The sequence below is a fragment of the Pholcus phalangioides genome, unplaced genomic scaffold (assembly GCF_987345545.1).
Source record: "Pholcus phalangioides strain wild (caught in Gottingen) unplaced genomic scaffold, Ppha-v1.0 ptg000015l_1, whole genome shotgun sequence".
Classification (NCBI taxonomy): domain Eukaryota; kingdom Metazoa; phylum Arthropoda; class Arachnida; order Araneae; family Pholcidae; genus Pholcus; species Pholcus phalangioides.
The window spans coordinates 85,927,770-85,949,337 of NW_028301608.1; the positions used below are offsets into that span (position 1 = coordinate 85,927,770).

Sequence of the window (21,568 nt, forward strand, 5' to 3'; positions counted from 1 at the left end):
GTCAAAAATTTTAATTAAATGGCACATTACTTTCTGATTTAATCTATATACCCCAATACCCTGCATATTATCCGCAGATTAACAAAAAATTGTAATTTCTTAGCATGGAACCACTGAGCATTATCTGCAGTCTTTTTTTCCCGAGATTTTGAAATAAATATTAAAATAAAAACTTTTCATAGATTACACATAGGCATAGATGTGAGCGGAAAAATCAATGTTTTCCTAAAAGAACCTGATCAACAACCCCTTGCATTCCTTACAATTACATATTGCTGATAAAGACAACAATTAGAAGAATTTAAATAAGCGGATCATATGCTGCAGCAGCTTATCGACTGACATTTTCAAGTAATGATATTGGTATATGCAGATTATACACAAGAAATAATGTTAACTATGGTGTGAACACTTATACTATACCTGAAAACAATGATAATGCAATGAATAAAATACACTTTGAAATTCAGACTTCAGAAGAAGGGAAGGTCCAGTCAACTGCATAAATATTTATTCAACTATCTCAATGTTCATAAATATAATACAAATATCATCAATTTGCACTTTCCATACAATTTATTTTGACTTAGATATGAATTTTACATTGATATTTTATTTTCAGTAATTTGTGATTATATTCTAGCTAACAAATAACAACAGAAAATAAAATATTTTAAAATATTTTGGAAGACTTAGCAAGCTTGCATCACCAAAGCACACCTCAAGCTTAAAAATATATTGACAGGGGGGGGGGGGAACAAACACCATAATTCTTTTTCCTCAAGCTAGCATATTGCTACATGATGAACAATTATCTCAATCATTTCAGAACAAACCAACAAGCAAGCTCGTACACAGATACAATAATCTGATTTTGATTGATTAATCTTGAGTTTTTATTGGCATGACCTCTGCTTATGCTTAGCAATTCAATTTACTGACTAAAACAAAACATACAAACTATGAATTAAATTCTGAATAAATGTTACCATGACATTTTCCAGTATTGAAAAACAAATTCAAAACTTGTGTTTCTTATTACATGCTTAAACTTGATATCAAAATATGGCTTATCAAGTTTTTTTATATGCATTGAACAATTGTCAATAATTTAACAATTTAATATCATGGATAACAAAAAAATGAGACATCTGTTCACCATCGAATCACAATTTCAATACAGTAACTAGCGTGAACAACACTGCAAGATATTGGAGGTTCATTACACCATTAAACATTCAAACACCAAAATTGTTATAGTCACAACACTTACATATAATAAATACATCTATCTGGTTATTTCTGGTTTTGATCATTACAGTAGATCCTCTCGACAATGGACATCCTTTGGACAGAATATTTTGTCTGCTGACAAGGAGAGTGTCAGTTAATGGATAGTAAAATATATTGAGGCCTGTCGACGTAAACCAAAAAGTGTCTGTTAATGGGACACTGGTGGGTCTGTTAATGTATGTCTCTTATGGGAGGATACACTGTAATAATCAATACACTATGTTATTAACCAATCAATATCATGAATTTTTTTCATTAACATCATTATCCATCTTTAATCACAGAATGTGTGGCAAGTATAGGCAAAAATAAATAAGACCTGAGTAAAAAGATAATATTTCTGTAATTTAATTCTTTACATAAAACAATTCATAAACATATTAAAAAAAATACACAACATAACTAAAAAAAACCAAACATAGAATGTTTAAACGTTACAAAAAACATTTATGGAAAAATTATTAACAGTATTGGTTGATTGATGTCAATATATAAAGGGTTCACTCCACACGCAGGGCTATCTTAATGCATGGAAAACCTGGGAACAGCTAAAGAGTTTCAGTTAGTATGTCTATCCAGACTTTTTTACAGGGTCCTGTTTCTGTGCAAATGTTCATTGTTTGGAAAAACAATGTGAGTTTGTTTATATTTTGTGTGTGAAGGGCTTCTTTTTCAGACGAATTTTGTGAGGGAACCAGAATTTTGGCTGGACAGACCTCTGCTCAATCACATAGGAGGGTCCTCATTGTTAATTAGTTTTAGTATAATGAATTTCACGAAAGCAAAAGTAGAAGCAAGAATTTAGAAGGCGCACTTCCAGTCAGATAAGGACCCCCAGAACATCACTTTACACAAGGGTCTTCGATGCTAATGAGACAGTGCTCTCTACATGTGAACAAAATTTTAACATATGTTAGACTACATGGATATCTTTTTCTAAGAACATAAAGTCTTTGACTAGTACACAATTATAATTATGGAACAATAATGAATGATAATACATTCTATAAATGCATCTCATTTGATGCAAATTCTTCAAAATTACAATGAGCAACCAATAAATATTGCAGAATAGACTACCAAAAATTATTAAATGCACCTCACTGAGCAACAACCACAAGTAATCATTCAGTCTTAGACAAAAATTCAAATTATTGCATTAAATTATTATTTCAATTATTAACAAGCACGCAGATTAGAATTATCCATATAATATTAAAAAATATATAAAAGGATAACGCCCACATCTTGATGCACTTTGATTTCCATTTTGATATTGGGATATTTTGTTGAAATTGCACCAATTAACAAAAGTACCCATGAGACAACACGACTTTTGATAAATAAAATACAGTCCAACCCAGAAATAATGAACTCTGATTTAACAAATTTTTCAATTTAACAATTTTTTAGAAGTCTGCATATGAATATTTGCATTGAGCTCAACCCCTTGTATCGAGTTTTCTTTGATTTAATGAATAAAAATGTCAGTTTCAACTGATTCATAGGATCTGGGTTCGACTGTTAGTAATTACTGCAGCTGTTAGTGCTTAAGTAAAGTGAAAAAAAAATGGATTATATAAAACCAAAATTATCAGCTACAAATTTAACAAGATAAATTGTAAATATATAAAATCAACAAAGAAAAAACTAAGTAAATAATTCAGTATAATTCTTTCACATAAAAATGCAAAACACACACACACTTGTGAAGCAAACAATAACTTGCTCTGCACTGGTGTTTAAACCAATAAACAAACATTTAAATTTGACAATATACTGGGTATTTCAAAAAAGATTGGCCACACACACACACAAACTTCTACAGTTTCTAAAAAAAACTAGAACTCACCAAGGCAACAATTTTTTTTGCAAGATGTCATCATGGTCGAAAACAAAATATGAAATAGTAAGAGTGAATAGCACAAGTGCCCATTTATGTTAGCAAAATGAGTGTCGGGGGCTCTAGCACTTTTACATTTGATTTCGGACCATGATACAAATTTATTGTCTTGTTGGATCTAACCCCCTTTGGATTAAAAAAAGGAAACAAATGCACTACACAACTATGTGAACAGTAAAAACCTGAACGAAGCACACCAAGACAGAACTGTCTTAATGCATAGATACACTCAAATAATGCCTGGGAGAGCCTTGGTGTGTGTGCGTGGGGGCTATATAATTGCATTAATAATTGTGGTGCATTGTGATACGAACTATGCCAATCTGGTGAATTGCTTCCTAGAGGTCTGTATTGTCAGTCCTGTTTGAAGAATAAAATTATTTCTAGAAAGGAAAAGGTATACAAATTCACTGGGTGCATGTGCACACAGGGCCATCTTAAGAACATCATGGGCCCCCGGGCCAAATGATTCTTCTGAGACCTTACGTGGTGAATTCTTGGAAATTCCAACCACATTTCACTTTTGTGAGGCCCCTTTTCTCTGGAGGTGCCCAGGTGGGCCCATGCGTTAAGACGGCGCTGTGTGCACATACATGTAAAGCAGAAAGAGTGAACAACACTGTCAGTCTGCTGTCGTCTACATATGGCTACTGGAAGCAGTTCATAAACTGATGCAGTTATTGTATGTACTGATATTTTTACAGGGTGGATGGAACCACTCTGCAGGCTAAAAGTTGTGCAACCCTGTTTTAAAGGAATTGCAGTCATATTTCCCAGTGAAATTATTTTGTGAATGTTTATTGCACCAGAAGAAGTGATACCTTGATGAAATATAGCAGTTTGTTCTGATTGTAAAGGAAACTCACAACATAGTGATGCTTTGTTTCTAAGACTAAATGGAATGAAGGAAGTGCCAACATTAAAAATATAGTTTCTCCACATAAAGAGGAGAAAAAGATATATAAAGTGGTCCTTTGACTTTGGTGGGTGTTTTCTTTTGGAAGTAATTTAACATCATGAGTGAGAAATACTTGTTAAACAAACGCAACAACTGAAGAGTAAATATTTAACTAACAGGTATGAGATGTAGGTGAAAAAGCTGTGATAAACTCCTTTAATATCTGAAACAGACTCTTTGACAAGTTAATGTAAAGTTTCAATCATTTTACTCGTATACAGGAAAAAAAATTGAATTTGAGATAGGAGATGGTCAAAATGTAACTTTCAGGAACAAATTAATCTTTCTGTGTAGAGGAGTATGCATATAAATATTTTTATCAAGATACCCAACAAAAGGTTCCAACATTTTGAATTGCATTTGGAAATTTCTTGAAACACAACGATACACTATTTTTATTTCATAGTTAATAATTTGAAAATAAATAAAATAAATAAATCATATAAAATTAAAAATAATTAAAAAAAACAATTATAAATAAAAACATTCAGCATGGTATGCACAAGAAAAGAAATATCATCTTTTTGTCCAACATACATAATCAAAAAACCCAAAGTATACACCTACTGTTGCAGCCATTTTCTATAGTTGAACACTCATTTTGAAAATTGCAGAAATTTTTCAAACACTTCTCTCTTGCTTGTTATGACACTTGCGGGAATGTTTCTGTAATTGAATTTTCAGCTAGAAAAACAGAAAATAATTAAGGTTCAGTAAATTTTAAGGTTCTATCATTTTTCATTTCATTAAGCATATCAAATCTGATCATTTACATTAGAATTTAAAAATATATCAGCTTTTTTAAATAATTTTTCATTGGCATAATTAACTGATGGTTGCAGTAATTTAAAGTTTCTAACACTTCGGCATTAGGATATATGAAAACGTTTTCCTTTTTGGTAAATTGTAGGTTGTATGGTGGGCAAATAAAAAAAATGTTCTATTATAATCTCACTAGTTCAGGATAACATCTCATTGGTTCAGGGGGTACAAAAGCATCATAAATCATACTTAACATCACCTTATTCAAGTTTTTGTTGACATATACACTCAGCCTACATAAATGATGGACACTGAAGTGTAAAAAAACATTTTAACAAAAAAATGTTAAAAAGAGGCAAATATTCTATGAAAACTCTGAAAATCACAACCGCATAAAGATAGAGTAAATCACAATGAACTTCATCGCAGAGAAAAAAATATGTATTGATAATACCTCCTGATAAAATAGTGGCAGTTAATAGTGGCTTTGGATCTTCAATGTCTCTCTTGCTTTGAATCAATTGTAACTCCAAAAGCTCTGGCACAAGGGCACCGTCAGGTCCAGCATTTTCTGAAATTCAAATGATTATAAAAAAATACTTCTGTAAATTTCACATATTGATGTACTTGCACATCTAGAAATGGATCAAAATAATTAAGTATGCACAATTCAATACCAAATATTTCAAAGTAAGAAAACATTAAAATACGAATACAGTAGAATCTTGATTTTTTCCAAAATGCTTGTTAAACATCAACAGTTTCAAACAGACTTTGACACTTGTTTTTTCAGAGATAATTTCTTTTTGTAAGAAAATAATGGTCAGTCTGTAATTATTCTATTGATCCTTGAAAATTGCAAATCCTACCAAGTGCAAATAATCATGGGAAATTTTTTTAAGCGATGCTTCTGAGGAATCGCACTGTTAGAGCAGCTAGAACGTTGCTATTCATAAAAATAAAGCTGTTGAAAAACACAATGATGCAGCTGCAAAATAAAGAATGAATAAATTTTCTATGTCTTTTTTTTTGTATTTTTTATATTCAACTAGCAAAAATATCCAGCTCTGCCAAGGTTTTTTCTATATGCTGGCAGCATAAGAAAAGTGACAGACCATTGTAAAGGAACATGAGTCATTCTCAAAAAAGTGTACATTCCAAATTTTCGAAACGAAAAATTCAGAGTTAAGTTTTCAAAATAAAATTGATCTGAAATTATAACCAATGACTTGAAGTTTAATATTTCATAAACATTTTTCACTTTTATTTTGTAATAATATTTTATTTTTTAGGTTTTATGACTAAAGGCCATGGATTTTGTCCACTCGGTTACAAAAACAAATATTGCTGTAAAGAAAAAGAACATCATCTTAGTTCCCGTAACAGAGTGGACATCATTGTAACAGCGTGCACAGAAACGTTTAACTGAGAAAAAGATATTTCAAATATTCTAAATAGGCTATGTACAAACACTTTTAGTTTCTTAAAAGTTATATGCAAAATGTGATTGGTCACCCAGACTTTTCTATATAACCTTTGAAAAATATCCACCCCCATAAGGAAATTCAAAGAACACGCAACCCCCCCCCCCCATCTCGTAGTTTGAATTTTGGTCTGGTAAAATATTTAAAATCTGGTCAAAGTGGATACTGGTCTTGCTTAGCTGTATATTATATTATCAGGATGATTTTTCTTTTACTTCAGCGTTTTTTGTTGAAATTGAATATTAATTTGATGTTGATATAAATCTTGTGTTTATGCCTCTCACATTAGTGATCCAGAGTGGGGTGGGGTAGAGCCTGAAAACAAAAATAATATAGGAAAATTAAGTTTCTGTCACATAAAATACAGAATGTATTGCCATATAATGACCTTTACTCATACTAAAATGCCCCTTATGACATATATCCCTGGATCTGTGTCTGGCAGTGATTTTACTTATTGCCCATAGATGGCAATAGACCTGAGTTGTGCTTGGTTTGAAAGAAAGGGGTAAAAAAGAGATTGTACTTTAACTGTACTACTTAACTTTTGCATTTAACTGACAAAATAAAATGATGGAGAATGTGGCAAAGGGTTTAAACTGAATAGATAAGTTATTAAATTTAACTTAAAACTGCAAAAACCTTTTAACTAAGAAAACTTTAAATTACAGTTTCCATTCTGTTGCATTGGTGGAGTTTTTGGAATATTTAAAAATGAGTGGATAAATTAGCCTAAATCAATATTTTTCATTACAAATTTAAATGATTGATGAAAATTTTTATTACATTTTGAAGCATATCTCCATGTACTATCACTTGATGTTAATATAGATGAAAAAAAATTCAATTATTTATGATAATGACGTAACAGAGTTGACATCTGACAGTGAAAAATCTGATACTGAAGACATAACATGAATTTTAAGTCATTTTTCAAAAGTCAAATCCAAAATTATTGATCAAGCATTAAAAGTAAACCTTTCAATGAGCTCAAAAGTGTTATCAGATTTAATCTGGTATAAAAATATATTTCCCAAATGACCGTAACAGAGTGAACATTTTAAGATGGAAAAAACAATACTTTTTCATACGAAAAACTGAAAATTTTATTGTCAGTTTTATTTATCTATGGCACATATATAAAACGTGATTCCAAGTTTTTCAGAAAAAAAAATATCCAGATTTGCACCATGTCTTTCTTTAAATTTTTTCAAAAAAATAAAAATAAATAAATAATAATAGATACCATCGGAAACAAATTAAGAAATGCCATGAAAGAGAATTAAATGAAGAATTAGAAGAAAAAATTAAAATCACCACCAGAGTGCTCTGGAATTTTGTAAAAAAATTATAAAGTCACAGAAACGGTTTCTGAATTTTTTTTGGGAATGACCCATATACATGTCTGAAACACATTGTTTGGGAACAATGGTAATCAAAGTAAGCATTACAAAAGTTATTGTTGAGGCCCCAAGAACCATTGTTGCTTGACAGTTTATTGCCCATTTCAGGCATTTTCCCAGCTCTCACAAACTTTAGAAAAGCCTATCATTCAAGTCCGGTCCTGTTTGCAAAATTTTTGGCTAGTATCGATCTAAAATTGTTGATTTGTATAGAGAACATATACACACACAGACATACAAAAATAAATTATATCTATATCAGATTATAACTATTATAGACAATGCAGGACGTTCAAATTGATGCAGATTCAGGAAGTTACAATTTACTGAGGTTGGCTTATCCCAATTATATTGGATAATGAAGGTTTTACTGTATTAATGGAATTTTTTTTTTTTGTCCTGATGTGGGGTAAAATTTTTGGTCACAATAAAAGAAATCGTAGAGACCAGAGCTGGAAAAATCTATTTAAAAATTTTGACTGGCATGTATTTTTTCAACCACATGACCGACATTAGAATGCAAAATATTAACTCAGGCATGTAAAGTTTTAAATATTTGTCCAGACCCATATAAATAAATTTTTTTACCTTTAGCGTAGTCTAATGTTCTTTGGAGGATACTTTGCAAAGTATTCACAGACTTTTCGCAAGAAGCCTACAACAATAATGCAAAATTTATATTAACCACATAAACCTTTGAAACCTATATAATTATAGAGGAATAATATTTTAAAACTATATAATTATACAGAAACATGTTTACTATTGTGGAGGATGATTCTAAGTTTAGGTCTCATCGGTTTTCAGATGATGCTGTTACCCATTTCTGAGTCAAATTCCCTGTCTTTAGCAACTGCAAGAATGAAAAATTGAGTTTTTGTTCTAACTAGTCACTGCCAGAGGGGATGTCGAACACTTTACAGACATAAGGATGAGTAGCCGAGATTTTGTGTGACATTTCAATAGTAGGACCTGCGATGTGATGATAATGCTACAAAAAATGATTTTCTGTACACTGTAGAAAAACTTGTTATAGTTTACTTACTAGGATGTGTAGAAAAGGTAGTGTCTTATTGGTTCTGAATTTAGCCGTGAACTATATGCGAGGATGGATCCCATTAATAACTTTGTGTCTTTCACTGTATCTTCATTTTAAATAATGATCTTAACCGAGCTTTTTCAAAAGCTTACTATAAATTTTTCAATTTAAAAAAAAATAAAGTATTGATGCAAGAGCAACACAAGAGGAAAAAAAAGTATTTTTATTTGGTTTAATTGAAAACCAAAACAATAGCATATATAATATTTAGCAAAAATTTGTAGAAAACAATGAAAGAAATCTTTTTCACCAAAAGTCAGTGGGTTAGTTACACAATAGCAAAAAAAATTGTCATTATAATAGATTCCTCATTGTAAGCAATGAGTATCTCCAACATTAGCATTGATGGTAAATTGAAAATCAATCATAATAGCAAGATTCTTGTTATAAGACATACTTTTATATATAGAGAGACTTGTACTGTATACTTCAAAGAAGCTTGTTCAGATTGGCAGCAGTGTTGCAAAATTTTTTGCACAGGAATCTTCTCAGCAAGTGAATCATCAATAGATGTTACCATTTATACATATTATTTTATATTTATAGATGTTTCTATAATTATTAAACTGAACTAGTTTATAAACATTTTATGTTGAGTTTATCTACATGTTAGCTAGCATGACTACTTGAAAAAACATAAACTTAAGCTGGGATTACAGTAAAAGTTAGATAAAAGATCTTTAATAAAACTTAGAATAACAACCAATAAGCTTATTGGTTACCGATATGCTCATTAGTCGAATTTTTCAAGTTTTGTAAATAAACTTTTACAGTGTAATCCTGGCTTAGTTCAACTAAAGTACCTTTGGTAGACACAATGGTTTTTTTTTTTTAATTTATGCTATTGACTGCTATCAAAAGTGAAACTAAATAGTAGACTGAGAAAAAAACACCACACTTTAGTGTTCAACCTTCAGGAGAATGCTGGGCACTTCTTTGGTTTGAAAACAGGCCATGGGCCGCTTGAGCGATTTAGAACTGTATCGTGGGTTACTCAAGTGATCTGTAAATATGTCACGGGTCCCTAAAGTGTCCTGGAAATGTGCTGTGGACCTCTCTCGAGTGATGTAGAACTGCACTGAAGGCCATTTAACCCTTTAAGCAGTTTTGAAAATTTTCCTGATCCGCATTGCCGCACTTGAAATAAAAGCGTGTTAAGAACTCAAGATATTTTGGGGTGATCGAAATAAAGCAGATCAAGTTTGACAAGATATTTCTTGATTGCTGCGGTAAGGGTTAAGTGATGTGGTGCTTCACAGCAGGTCACTTAAATAATCTGTAAATATGTTGTGGTTCACTTAAGTAATGTAGGAATGTGCTGTTGGTCACATTAGTGATCTGTAAATGTGGTGCTTAGTTCATTTTTACAAAATTAGGTTTGAGGTCACAAGCTACATCACATGATTCTGAGGGCCACATTTGACTTGCAGGCCATGGGTTGAGCATGTATGATCTAAATTGATGAGAAATTTTTTCGATCATGATTTAAAATTTCTATTCATTTTTTTTAGTTTTACTTTTGAGTATGGAATAGTTTTGTAAAACAACTAACTTTGAGATCACCATCAAGATTGCTCATCCATGCTAACACAGTAGCAGCAAAAAGATCACCAGTACCGATAAAATTGGCTTCCAACCATGGAATTTCCATTTTGATAGAAATCTTTACTCCTGCTGTTAAAAAAAAGTGATAATAACAAAACAAAAAATAAGTATTTCAAAAAAATTAAAATTCTTAATTAATTCCCCCATAACATTTGTGAAAATGTTCTCATTACCCTCCATGAAATACTAAATTTTTAAATACAGAATAACCACAGAAGGAAACCAACAAAAAAAAGCAAATACAGGAAAAACCATGAAATTTCCAATGCATTTTGACACAAACAATGGGTGCCATCTTCAGAGGATATATATTATCAGGCTGACTGGGGATGGCACTTGGGTTGGCTACCAAATCTTCACTCTGGGTTGCTCAGATGAAAAAATATGTTTGTCTATAGTGTGTGATTATATAAGGCAAAGGATTATTTACTCTTCTGTATTAAAATGAATTGCTATTGTAAAACACCTGTCTTCAATGGAATCACAAGTGACCAAGATTTTTTCTGTTGAACACAGGTTTCCACTTAATAAAGGTTCAATTGGTATAATGTGTAAAATTGTGTAACAATTTCGTATGTAGTTGAAATAAAAATAAATTAATTGAAAATAAAGTAATATTTAAATATATATATATACTAGGGGGGCTCTGCCCCCCTGCCGCCTTTGGCGGCCAACCCCCCCCCCACTTCTCTCCCGGACATATCTTGTTTATTTCGTCCCACTTCATCAGCGTGCTATGGAAAAGGGGAAAGGGACGTGTGAAAGCACCAGCCTACTGAAGAAGCGAATTTTAATGAAAATAATAATAAAGCAACAAAAAACAAATGAGATTCATCAAGTATCCCCAGAAAACTTCCCCCATGGGGGTCCCCAGATTCAATTCGCTGAATTTCAGTGGGGCCCCACACTGGATATATCTTGGGCTACCGATGTGTTGCAAATTTTACAATGTTAAACCACAAAAATCAATGAGATACATTCAGGGGCACCGAATTACAACCTGCCAACATTTCCATGAAGCCCTGACCTGCAAGCTTGTCGGACACCCCCCTCTGAGAATTTTTCATTTTTATCAATTTTACAACGAATAAAATCCAGGGCCCCACATCCAGTAGCGGGGACACAATACGCAGATTTTTAGTGGGGCCCCAGACTGGCTATATCTCGGGTTTCGGCTGTGGCAAATTCTACAACAGAAAAGAATGAGATTCATCCAGGGCCCCCAAAATCAAACCTGTAAACATGGGGCCCCCCGACTTGGAAGCTTGTCGGTCATCCCCCGGTGCGACTGCCATGAAAAATTTTCATTTGTATTCGTTTTACCAACGAATAAAATCCAGGGCCCCAAAATGAAACCTGTAAACATGGGGCCCCCGACTTGGAAGCTTGTCGGTCATCCCCCGGTGCGAGTGCCATGAAAAATTTTCATTTGTATTCGTTTTACGAACGAATAAAATCCAGGGCCCCCAAAAAATTACCCGGGACACCAATTCGCATACTTTTGGTGGGGCCCCAGACTGGCTTTATCTCGGGCTTCCGCTGTTGCAAATTCTACAACAGAAAAGAATGAGATTCATCCAGGGCCCCCAAATTGAAACCTGTAAACATGGGCCCCGACTTGGAAGCTTGTCGGTCATCCCCCGGAGCGAGTGCCATGAAAAATTTTCATTTGTATTCGTTTTACCAACGAATAAAATCCAGGGCCCCCAACCAATTACCCGGGACACCAATTCGCATACTTTTGGTGGGGCCCCAGACTGGCTTTATCTCGGGCTTCGGCTGTTGCAAATTCTACAACAGAAAAGAATGAGATTCATCCAGGGCCCCCAAAATCAAACCTGTAAACATGGGGCCCCCCGACTTGGAAGCTTGTCGGTCATCCCCCGGTGCGAGTGCCATGAAAAATTTTCATTTGTATTCGTTTTACGAACGAATAAAATCCAGGGCCCCCAAAAAATTACCCGGGACACCAATTCGCATACTTTTGGTGGGGCCCCAGACTGGCTTTATCTCGGGCTTCCGCTGTTGCAAATTCTACAACAGAAAAGAATGAGATTCATCCAGGGCCCCCAAAATGAAACCTGTAAACATGGGGCCCCCGACTTGGAAGCTTGTCGGTCATCCCCCGGAGCGAGTGCCATGAAAAATTTTCATTTGTATTCGTTTTACCAACGAATAAAATCCAGGACCCCCAACCAATTACCCGGGACACCAATTCGCTTACTTTTGGTGGGGCCCCAGACTGGATATATCTTTTGCTTCCGCTATCGAAATTTTTCAACGTTAAAGCGGCAAGAAAACAATGAGATCCATCAAGGGCCCCTGGAAATGAAAACTTTTTACTTATACGTGAAATCTTCCCCGGGTACCCCGACCCTGTGTTGGGAGCACTGCTGTTGTGTGTGTATATTATACATATATATACCTCTCGGCATGGACCTCCCCCCCCCTCCACAAAGGAAGGGCTGACAGGGGCCACAACGATTCTTATCACTTTTTGATTTTTCACACTATAAATTAATCACAGAGGGGCCCCTGAAAAGCTGGTTTGGGGGCTCGAAATCTAAATTCCAGCCTAAGGGCTCTGCTGTAGGATGTAGGAGCCTCTTGGTACATGCACATAACATGGTCCCGATGGGTCAAATGGGTCCCGATATGTGAATATCGACCCAATATCGATATATGATATCATATCGATATATGAATGTGAATATCGATATATGAATCGAACCCACTTCCGTAACAGACTTCCGTCACTCGGTTGCTTAGCAACAGGCCCTTTTCGAGTTTGTTTGTGATTTTATATTATAGAATAGATATATAGATAAAATAATGTACATTATTTACTTTATAATTACTAAAAATTCTGATTTCCACAACATCTCTGTATAAAACTTCACCCTCCCGCACTATTCATTTGCATTGACGGGAGGGGGGGGGGGGGGCTTTCTCTAAAATTTCTAATGAGGGTGTTGGTATCTGTAGTGTCATCTTAGTTTGTACACTGTTATCTATGTTTATGTAATCCTCAGCAACAGTGCTGTAACTAGGATTTTTGTAAATGGGGTGGGAGGAAACAAATTTTGCTACCCAGATGACTGTAAAATTTAGGGGTTTTACAACAGTGTTTTTGTTGCCCCTAAAATTCACCAACCCTCTAAATTTTTCCGCCCAGACCATTGCCCCCTTTGTCTCCCTCTAATTCCAGCCCTGCTCAGTACTGCAATTGTGGAAAGTAGCTTGCATACAATTTTGTAGGTCTTGCACATCATTTGGAAATCCAACACTTATACCGATTTCTAACGTAGAAAAGCCTGCTTTTCAGGAAAATTTTGTCACCATTTCAAAAAGCAAATGCTCTGCTACACATGGCTTTTTAAAATGACAGCATGAAGTACGGAAACAGTTTTTGCTAATCTAAGGGTGGGTGAAGTAGAACTCACACTGGCAAGAAAGGAAGGATTACATAAAGATAGGTTTCTGCTTAATACATATGCTGTTAAAGACAGGTTTTACTGCATTATTATTTTTCCCATGTTTTTATATTTCAAGTATATAAGCATTGTTTAAGTTCATGAAAAAAACTGAGTGCAAATTTTGTTTTTCATTGCTTTTTGAAATACTGCAGAATCCTGTTTTAACTAATACAGTTATAGCAAAAATCTTGTTTCAATGAAAACTTTCCTAATTCCCAGATAAGTTTACATAGGAACAATGTAAAACACTAGAATTATTTTAAAACAAAATTTTTTTATAATGAAGCGATTTCTCTGGTCTCTTGGAGTTTGCTATAACAGGATTTGACAGTATTTCTGTTTGTTTTGGTTTATATTCTTTTTTGAAAATAAATTAAAATTTGCTCGAACATTAGATTCACTAAAGAATGAACAGATTGTTATGAAATAAGGTGAAATGCATACATTTGATGGAACTCCCGAAGAGTACTCCGTTCGATGAGTCGCCAAGTTTTGAACTTGATAGAATGACAGTTTCAATCCCTTTTTCATGTAAAATTCCAATAGCTCTTAAAGCATCATCAGTGTTTTTGATAGGTATACCCGTTAATAGCCTGCAACAAGATATTTATAAATAAAAAAATGCCAAGTATTTATACAAATACAGCTGATGCATAATTTTACACATGTTCTTTTATATGAACTAGTCTTCTGTTCCAAACAGCATGCCATAGAACTAATGTTAAAATCCTCTCTATTTTATGAACTTCTTTTCTTTCACTGCTTTCTTTTTCATCTACTCTATTCTTTCAGTCACCTCCAAGTTTATTGTAATCAAAAGTAAACTGCAATTTGGACGTTCTACGTGTCTTAAAAGAAAAATAAAGGGAAAGAAGGGAGGTAGAGAGTTTACCAATTTGTCATCACCAACATACAGGCGTTTTGCAAACACATGCCAGGAAGGAGAGTTCGATTATTGGCGGGGTGATCATGAATTGAAGATGCATTGAGAACCTGATTCACTGTTTGTGCATTATGATTGGATAAACTGGTGGTTTCAGAAATAGTATGATACATTAGGTAATAGGCTATTTCTAAATGTAGAGTCCATGGAACTATTTAAGCCAACTGCTGTTCATCTACTTTTCCTCTTTGTAATGTCAAGAAAGCATATTGTGCTTCACAGTGGATGAAAAAAAAGTATTTTGGAAAGAAATTAATGTGCAAACTCTTATAAAGACAGAAATCGCCAAAAAGTACGGGATTAAAAAAAATTACATTGAGCCCTTTAATCAAAGATCAGCAAAAGGTCATTTCTGTGTGGCAAATGGTTCCAGTGGGGTTCTACCATCCTGAAAATAGTTTAGAGAGGCAAGATTTGTGAAATAGTATCTTGCATAAATTCTACAAAATCTTATATTTACCAAAATGTTGCAATCAAGTAAACAAAAATAACTGATTTTATGGAAATAATAAAGGGAAATGACTAAATCAAATAATTTTTTATTTCCCACATTTTTTCATCTCTTCCATTTACGAACTAATTACCAAGTCCGTACGAGTTCGGAAAAAACAACCATTGACTGTAATAATTTTTTTCTACATTAATCTTATTGTTACACGAGTCCTTTATGTAAAATTTAAAAACATTCTGACGAGTGTTTTTTATTCTAGAGTATTTTGAAACAAAAATTTCCACCTTAATCATCATGTACATGACATGGGCACAATAGGCTATGCATATAGTTTGAAAGGGGGGAGCGGGAGGAACAATACTTACTCTGCTTCAAACTGATTTGGTGTCAATACATTGGCTAATGAAATTAAATGGTCCCTATAGACAGGAAGAACATCTTCTGGAACATACTAGCAAAAAGAGAAAAAAATATTATAAACAATGTCTGTGCCATCACTGTCATGTGTCTCAATAGATGGAGTCAGATCCACTTATAATGAGGAGCTCATTTTTTCAAATATTGCAATATATGTAATTTAATTGTAAATTCTAATTTGTATAGTATTATTGTAATTGACTGGGGACAAATAAATTATGTTATGTTATGTTAGAGCATTGTTGAATTAGCCATTTTTTAAAATTCTGATTGGTCAGTTTCTTAGCTTCATTTTAGACGCTTATTTGTCCCTTCCAGTGTTGCTGTTCCCGTACATTGACCGCAAATGTAGAGGAGTGATAAGCCTCTTATCCAACCATTTGAATGACAGTTATCCCTTCTAAAAAGTACACTATCACAATATTATAAGTGGTGAAAGGAACTCAAATACTTTTGTTCTTCTTTCATTTATTTTCCATTTTCTCCCATTTTTTCAACGTTTTCCTTTTGAATACATCATTAAATCCTACTTACGGTGAAAGATTTACTCCCTAAAAGCGACAAAATTACCATGACAATTAGGCATTCCGTGCCAAAAAAAAAAAAATACATTACTTTGCTCACTTAAAACAGACTCTTGCTAAAAGTGGGCTCGTTATAAGCTGGCCAGACTGTGTAAAACAATGCATGAACAATTTTTTTAGATTGCATGTCCATTACACAGAATTTATACATGGTAGCTAACTGAATTTATTTTCAAATTCCAATGTAGTAAGAACAATTATTTTTGTTGGTATCAAGTTATTTCATCATTTTCCTTCGCAAAAAGTACTAGACTAAGTCAAAGACAAATTTTTATTATGTTAATAAACTAAAAATGGAACACCTACATAATATTAACAAGTGTATTGCTTGAAAACTGAAGAAATATTTTCTTTTGTTATGAAAGGGAAAAATAACAAAACCTCCAAATTATAAATAATCTGAATGAGAGGCAAAACTTTAAATTACCATTTTATTGTTGTCACCTAGGACAGGATCACACACTGAAATTAAAAAAAAAACAAATATATTCAAAAAAAAAAATCTATGTACATGAATCATGATTATCTCACAGCATGATATAATAGGCAATAAATATAATTTATTACTTTCTTCATATTAATAATGCTGATACTACACTCAATCGTAAGTTAACGTCTGAAGAAAATATTCACCAAAACAAAGGTCAGGGTTAACTTCACGTAGATCCTTAATCACATGAACCACCTCAGAAAGGAATGATGCTGATCCAACATAACCTGAAATTCATTTGGGCAAAATAATTTTTTCAGTAACAAACTTCCAAATTATTATTTCCTTTCAGAAATATTGAACTTTTTAAAAAAACAGTTTCATTCATTAACTTCCAACAAATCGCTCTGCATTTACTTTTTCAATAATAAAAACAATGCACGTAAAGTTTACAGAAAATGGAATAGTAACTAACACAGGCACACTTCAGGACTTTCCAATAAGAGGTAAGAAATGTGGATGAACTCAAAAGAATATAGCAGTAACTGTAACACTCCAGTGTTTTTAACCTGCCGCTGTGGTGGTCGAGTGGTTATAGTGACAGACTCGCATCACGAGAAACCGGGTTCAAACCCCACCACAGTAGTGGTCAGCTGATATTGGTTTTCTATGGTTTCCAACTTCAAGGCGCAAATGCAAGCCGATCTCCCCATTAGAAAGTCTCACCACAGAGAGCAACTACAGCAGTATATTATTCAATCATTACACTTCACGTATAGTTAGAAAAATGGATGGTAGTGCTACACGTAACAGCCATTACACAGAAAAAAACTTCATGGTTTACTATATGTACACACACATTCCAACATGTACCAATTCGTTAGAAGTTCCGCAGAGGAATATGGACGAGATGGATGTCTGGTTTAGTAGTAGTAGTATTTTCAACCTCTATGAAATTCCTTCCTCAGTAGCAAAGGAAATAAAAAAACAATAAGTATTAAAAAAAGAACTGTATTGTCAGAGCCAGAACTAGAGGGGGTTGACAATTGACCTGGGCAGCAAAACTTAGGTGAGAGGGAGGGGGAAAGGCAGATTTTAAGCAGAAAAAGAAACTATGTTATTAAATTGCCATATTTTACTGTGGAGAGGGTGCCCTCACTTCTGAAAAATCCTAGTTATGATCCTAGCGGAGGTTATGTCGAGGTTATGTCATACCTATCGGTATGTCGAGAAACAAAGTCAGAATGGCCAAATGTAAGGATCACTTGTAATAGTCCCATGGTATATTTTTTCATTGCTAATTGCTCATCTTCCATTAATTCTATCACTAAAAAAGTAATCTCTCTATATTTCAAGATTTTTTTTGTTTCAACCTCAAAATACAGTGTGGTGGTGAACATTATAGAAGTGATAAGAAAATTTGAAACATCATGAGAAACATTCCCGTGAATTCCTATAATTCCTTAATAATTTAAATCCCATATTTTGGATCATTACATCACAAAAGAAAAAAAACTTGCAACTCTAATCTCATTCATCAGAGGTTCACAAGTATTGGAATACATTACATTATCAATGTAACAGAGCGAGATTGACAAAAAAAAAATCAGTAATGTAAGGATAACAAGTATAAAAAAAAAATGCAAAACTTTTATGCATGGCGCGTGACATTCACATTAACAGAACTAAAGGCAAGAATGTTAACATCATGCCATATGAGTTGATTCGGTAAAATCTGAGTGCAGTGTTTATACATAGGGTGTTTAATAATCATAAGGGTATTTCATCATAACGTGATATTGAAATCAGAGTTGATTGGGTTAAAGGTTGGTTCCATAGAAAGCATGCTACGTATTGCCAATATCATGTGACATTCTCAATCGAGTGATTTGCTGAGCTCCCATATAATGTGGACGAGATGAAAAGTTGCAATGATTTAGAAGACAAGCAATGAAATGACTACTTGTAAGGATCAATTTCGTGTTGATGCATCAAAGAGACTTGCACCATGCCTTCTAAATCTTGTATGGCTGTGGCCACGCTGTAATAACTGGTTTGTGCATGGGTGAAAAAAAAGTTCTTATAATTGTAATTAGACCTTGGTATAACATCATCCCTAGAAACCGAATAAAAATGATGCTTATTACTACTTGAATAATAAATACATATATATACCTGTTAGTACATGAGAGTAATGATGCAGATTATTGAGTTTCAGCCCTTGAAATAAATCCTTTAAGTCGTTCGCGCATAAAACCTGTCCTTTCATATGCTTGTACGCTGTAAAGAAAAGGGTTCAACAGTTTTTAAACTGCAATGTCAATGTATAAAGAAAATTATATCCTTTGACCGAGCTTGACAAATCCCAGATGACTGAAAAATTGGTATCGTATTTAAAATTTTCTATACATGATTCTAAATTGGAATCTGAAAAGCCAACAAAAACAATTTTGGAATTTATATCAGCATATCTATACTGACATGAAAGGAGGGATCAACATGCCTTCAAAAAGTTGAGACACATTATTTTAGACTGTTTTTAACAGGGCCAAAAAGTGTCTACATCAGGGGCTCTCTCAACTTTTTCTACCTGAGGTGCAGCTTTCCCTATTCAATGCTTATCTGCAAGCTCAGCTGGCTCCACAGAGTTGTTTAACAAAGAATGTTTTTGAAAAACCTTTGTCAGGTTCACCGCTCTTGAGGTGCCCCTGACAAAAGTGTCAGGCACTGAAGCACACAGTTTCAGAACCGTTGGTCTTGGTTGGAGCCTAGATTTTTTTCTAAATAATCATTTGTCAAACCCTGGCCTTTGTTGAAAAGATCTTTGATATGTGTATGTGCAAATGAAAGAAAAAGTTAGGAAACTCTTACCAGTATGGTTTGAGAATTGCACCGAATTTATCGCATCAACATCAAATCCCAGCAGCTGGTAAATAAGAGGAAAAATTATTTAAATATGGAGTTTTAAAAAATATAAAATATTGATAAGACTTGAATCACATATTTTTTAAAATTTTGATGATAAGCTTTTTAAAATTGCATTAGAGTTGGTTTTCGAGGTTAATGAAACCAGTGGACATTAAATACATTTATAACAGCACCATAAGTGGATTCATGTGACCCATCTTTCTAGGAAGGTGCCAAGACCCAAGCTTGGCTTCACTACCCATAGGTACTGCTCTATGTATATGGAACATGACGACATAAAAATCAAAACCTATGCGCTGATGTGAAGAAAAAAAAAGAATGAGATGAAGTCGCGTATGAGTGTATGGAGTGATCTTGTCCACAACACGGTTGCAATATACAGCGTATGCCATTAAAGAGGGAGCACATCAGGACTTGTGGTTGGAATAACAATAACTGATTGATGACGATATCTGAAAAAATCAAATGGAAATGGGACGTTTTTCTTTCTCACATAAAAATGTTAAATCATGAATTTTTTTTTGCAATTGTGTATAACAGGATTTTTCCCTCCTCCCTTTCAAGATAAATCTTTTTTTTTTAATTCAGAAATTGTGAGGAGTTAGAATGGAACTGTATACTGTGTATTACGAAGTACAATAGTTTTTACAATGCGCTGTACATTCTACAGATTCTCTTGTGAAAATCTGCCGGTCGAGCAACTGTGAATGTCGTGAGGTGCAAGAAACTGATCACAAACGGAAGAAAGGGAATTTATTTTACCTTACACATTCTTTCACTAGAAGAAAGGAATTGCAAAGGAAGTGTTACGCATACACAGAATCATAGTGGCGACTATGGTCCGATCAGGACATTGTGAACTCAATTTGTCATTTCTTTCATTTTAACAGTCATAGTCCTATACTTTTTTGGAGATTTTTTCCTTTGGAAAGAAAGATGTCCAAAAGCATGACTGTTTCACTCTTGGCAACTTCTTGTCATGCTATTGAAAATTTTTTCTCACCAAAGAGAAAAATCACCAACACATTGCCAAAAAGGGAATTTTCTATAGCAGCTCCCCTTTTTCCAATGCCATGATACTGGTCAATTCTGTACATAGCTAAAGAGATAATAATATCTGAATGATAACATTATCTGTGATGTAAGAAGTGCCTATTGTATTTCCAACAATATTGGCTGAAACTCGCTCTTAGAACAGTTAAAGTTGTGATGCAATTTTACAACGCTACATGGTAGTTTACAATTTTGCACAGAATTACTTTTCTAAGTGTTATGAAAATTAATTTTGAAATACATAGCCCTATATATATATATGACAACTGAGAATAATAATGGGTGGAGAAGCCCAATAATAATTAGAAATTCACCTGCAAAGGGAAACAAGCGCTCTTGTTTCCCACATACCCAGAGACTACATGGCTTTGTATTGACAACACTTTTCGTTTTGAACGATTCATTATTATGTTTAAAACGTCTCTTGGATATGAATCTACTGGTAATCGTTGGTTACACGCTTGACTTATTATGCGAGAAAACTTGCCCAATCCTCATTGGGAAATCGTACTATTATCAAGCTATATAGACACTATAGAGAAATTTCTCCCATAGCTCAGCAGCGTCAAAACGTATTTTATATTTCACTGGACAACACAATACAAAATAGTTCACGTTACAATACAAAATACACTATCTCTACTTCACGTGACTTTCACAAAAAAAAAAAAACCCTGATCCGTTCGGCTGTGACTTCCACTGACCTCAAACATAAACACATGTTTTTTTTTTAGAGTAAAATTTTACTCATTAATTTCTGTTTTGAACACTGAATATTA

At 33.7% G+C, this 21,568-nt stretch overlaps 1 protein-coding gene across 1 annotated transcript; it reads right to left on the minus strand.

Moving 5' to 3' along the window:
- Positions 1 to 494: 494 nt before the first annotated feature.
- Pdxk (pyridoxal kinase) lies at positions 495 to 21,450 on the minus strand. The gene is made up of 11 exons (XM_089244649.1): positions 21,104 to 21,450; positions 19,680 to 19,734; positions 18,984 to 19,088; positions 17,012 to 17,095; positions 16,806 to 16,840; positions 15,743 to 15,828; positions 14,428 to 14,576; positions 10,455 to 10,576; positions 8,392 to 8,458; positions 5,371 to 5,487; positions 495 to 4,838 (listed from the first exon to the last, which is right to left on the minus strand). Exons 1-11 carry the CDS (start codon positions 21,191 to 21,193, stop codon positions 4,798 to 4,800), a joined length of 951 nt encoding a protein of 316 aa, XP_089100775.1. The 5' UTR covers positions 21,194 to 21,450; the 3' UTR covers positions 495 to 4,797.
- Between the last annotated feature and the right edge of the window lie 118 nt (positions 21,451 to 21,568).